Source organism: Tauraco erythrolophus, chromosome 15 (assembly GCF_009769465.1).
Source record: "Tauraco erythrolophus isolate bTauEry1 chromosome 15, bTauEry1.pri, whole genome shotgun sequence".
NCBI lineage: Eukaryota > Metazoa > Chordata > Aves > Musophagiformes > Musophagidae > Tauraco > Tauraco erythrolophus.
The window spans coordinates 18,127,191-18,129,646 of record NC_141479.1 but is presented as its reverse complement, the minus strand read 5'-3'; the positions used below and the strand labels follow the sequence as shown (position 1 = coordinate 18,129,646).

Here is a 2,456-nt window from a genome sequence, read left to right as displayed (position 1 = left end):
GGATACTTCACAATTCTTGATTTTTTTATTTAATTGTAATTCACTTATACAATTTACTTTATTATAAGTGCATAGTTGTAATGCTTCCATGATTTGTACATAAAAGAACATCAAGCATCATCTCGAAGGGCGAAGTGATTACATTTGAGTAATTCCTCACACTAAAAATCTTAGCCTTTAGGTGTCTGATTAAGATTCATCGTTTCTCCTTATATCAATATAATTAGTATCACTGCAAACACATCCTCGGTAGAACAGATACGGTTCAGAAAAATAATTCTGCGCATGTGTTTGAGTTCAGCCACGATAATTAATGTGCAATAACACTCAGAGAAGAGCATCACTCAGGAGAGAAGTGTGTATTCCCAGCGGCTTGCTGCTGGGTGGGAGCAAACCAAATGCACGGGAGATGCCTTCAGTTCAAAGAAATACTGCATTTTGGTTATGTTGCTCAGAGAACAGGCGGCATATACAGTCTGAAACAAGACAGAATTGTCTCCTGATATTTCTCATTATCAGTTTTAGGCCATAAGTAGCCCGTCCGTAAGCATTGGCACAGCACGGCACAGACATGGGGCTGTCCGACTGCTACATGAGAGGGTGCTGTGAACACGAGAGCAAAAAGGACAGGTTTACGGCTGTACTGGAGCAAACTCGGCGCTGGATGTCTTTGTTTTTCTGGCTATTAAATTCCAAAAATACTATGGTATTCATTTAAGAGGTGGGTATGATTTTCCCCAGGTGGCAGCGCAAAGTAATAAAGAAAGAGACATGCAGCTCCGTGGCTCTGCCCTGCAACTCTGGGTGCATTTGGAAAACCTTTTAAGAGATGAAAGGAGTAGGGAATGGGCAGAGTCTGCTTCCAGCCAGGCACGAACAGAAGGGGAGTGATTTGATTGAGATAGGAAGAAATTATTTGTACCCAAACCAAAAAAGAGATGCAGGAGCAGTTGTGAAAATCAATTTCTTTTCCAGATGCATGATAATATGTTCTGCCTTACGCCGGTGTAGATGGAAAGAGAAAGCTTAACCTTTAGATGCTTGTCAGAAATAGGGGGAAGGATTGCATGTAATGCCACTGGATTGAATTATAATTCAGGCAGTGAGTTAAAACAGAGACAACCTGCTTGTATTGATGGGTACAAATTTCTTGTCTAGTGTTATATTGAATTTCTCTTTCAGTGTTTTCTCCACTTCTTCGTCTGCAAGGATTCTGATTTCCACCAGATCCATGTTATCCTTATAATCGTACTTTATCTCAGTGAGTTTCCACCCCACAAGAGCCCGGACACCGTCAGCAGTCTGCAGGCTGCAGATGGACTTTGTCACAAACAGCGAGTCCGGCGCTGTCTGCAGGTGGGTGTTGCGGGCTCTGAACTCTTCAATGTCTCGTGGCTGAAGGGTGAAGAGATAAACCCGACGGCAAACTTCTTTTTCCACATTATGGGAAGCGGAGACGCTTTGGTTGGGAACCCACTGCTTCCTTTTCACCTTCTCGAGATACCAGACCCCACTCTCCTCCAGGAAGCGGAAGACCCCAGGGGTCTGCGGCTGGTCCGACCCCGAGGTCAGCTCCATTGGCTGCCACATCTGGTAGGCCATCCCAAACCCGCCGTCCACGATGTAGGATTTGTCACCAAGCTCCACTTTTAGCAGCAGATGATCGATGTCATCTGCGTACGCGTCGTACTCGGGGACATAAACTTTTGATCCCAGCAGAGTGACCTCATAGCCGAGGGTTGTCAGGACCCAAGATAAAAGGTGGTTGTTTTCCATGCACCAGCCCCCGCGTTTCTTCCTCACTATCTTCTTGTAAGTTGCTTCCAGGTCCAGCTCAATGCTTTCCCCACAGTGGATGCTGAGGTTTTCGAAAGGGACCGCTTGGATGTGGTGCTGGAATATATCCGTCAAGGTAGCCAGGTCCGGCTTATCATAGGAGCCCCGGTAAGAAATTCTGGCAAAATACTCCTTGATGTCCATGCTGCTTCTGAGAGAAGGGTGAAAGAAAAATAGGTGTGTTAGAAGTGATGGAAGAATCTTCCCTGTCCCTTACAACGGGCGTTCATCAGTATGGGCAGCCTGCTCCGAAGAGGAGCGGGATTTGACTAATGGCCCTATCAAAGGCAGCTGAGTGTGAGTATTAGCGCTGAGGGATGCCAATGGGACGCTGCTGATGAGCACAAATGTTATTTTTAATTGTTTCTTTTACAGCTGTGACGAGAGGCTCCAGCTGTGCTAAGCACATTTCAGCAGAGAGTTCCTGCCCAGTAAAGCTACAAATCTCCGAACAAAAACAGCAGCAGCGCTGTTTCCCTGCTAGAAATTATAGGAACTGAGACTCTCCAGCACTGAACCACTTTACTCGTGGTTTGACTCAGCGAAGCAGAAGCAGAAAACAAACCCTCCCACTCTCGCAGAGCAATCCAGAGCCTCTGCTGCAACCAAATCTGAAATAA

At 45.8% G+C, this 2,456-nt stretch overlaps 1 protein-coding gene across 1 annotated transcript; it reads right to left on the bottom strand.

Moving 5' to 3' along the window:
* Window positions 1-1,104: 1,104 nt before the first annotated feature.
* On the bottom strand, window positions 1,105-1,980 carry LOC104384691 (arylamine N-acetyltransferase, pineal gland isozyme NAT-3). Its single transcript, XM_009993132.2, has one exon. The coding sequence runs from the start codon at window positions 1,978-1,980 to the stop codon at window positions 1,108-1,110; it is 873 nt and encodes a 290-aa protein (XP_009991434.2). The 3' UTR covers window positions 1,105-1,107.
* Between the last annotated feature and the right edge of the window lie 476 nt (window positions 1,981-2,456).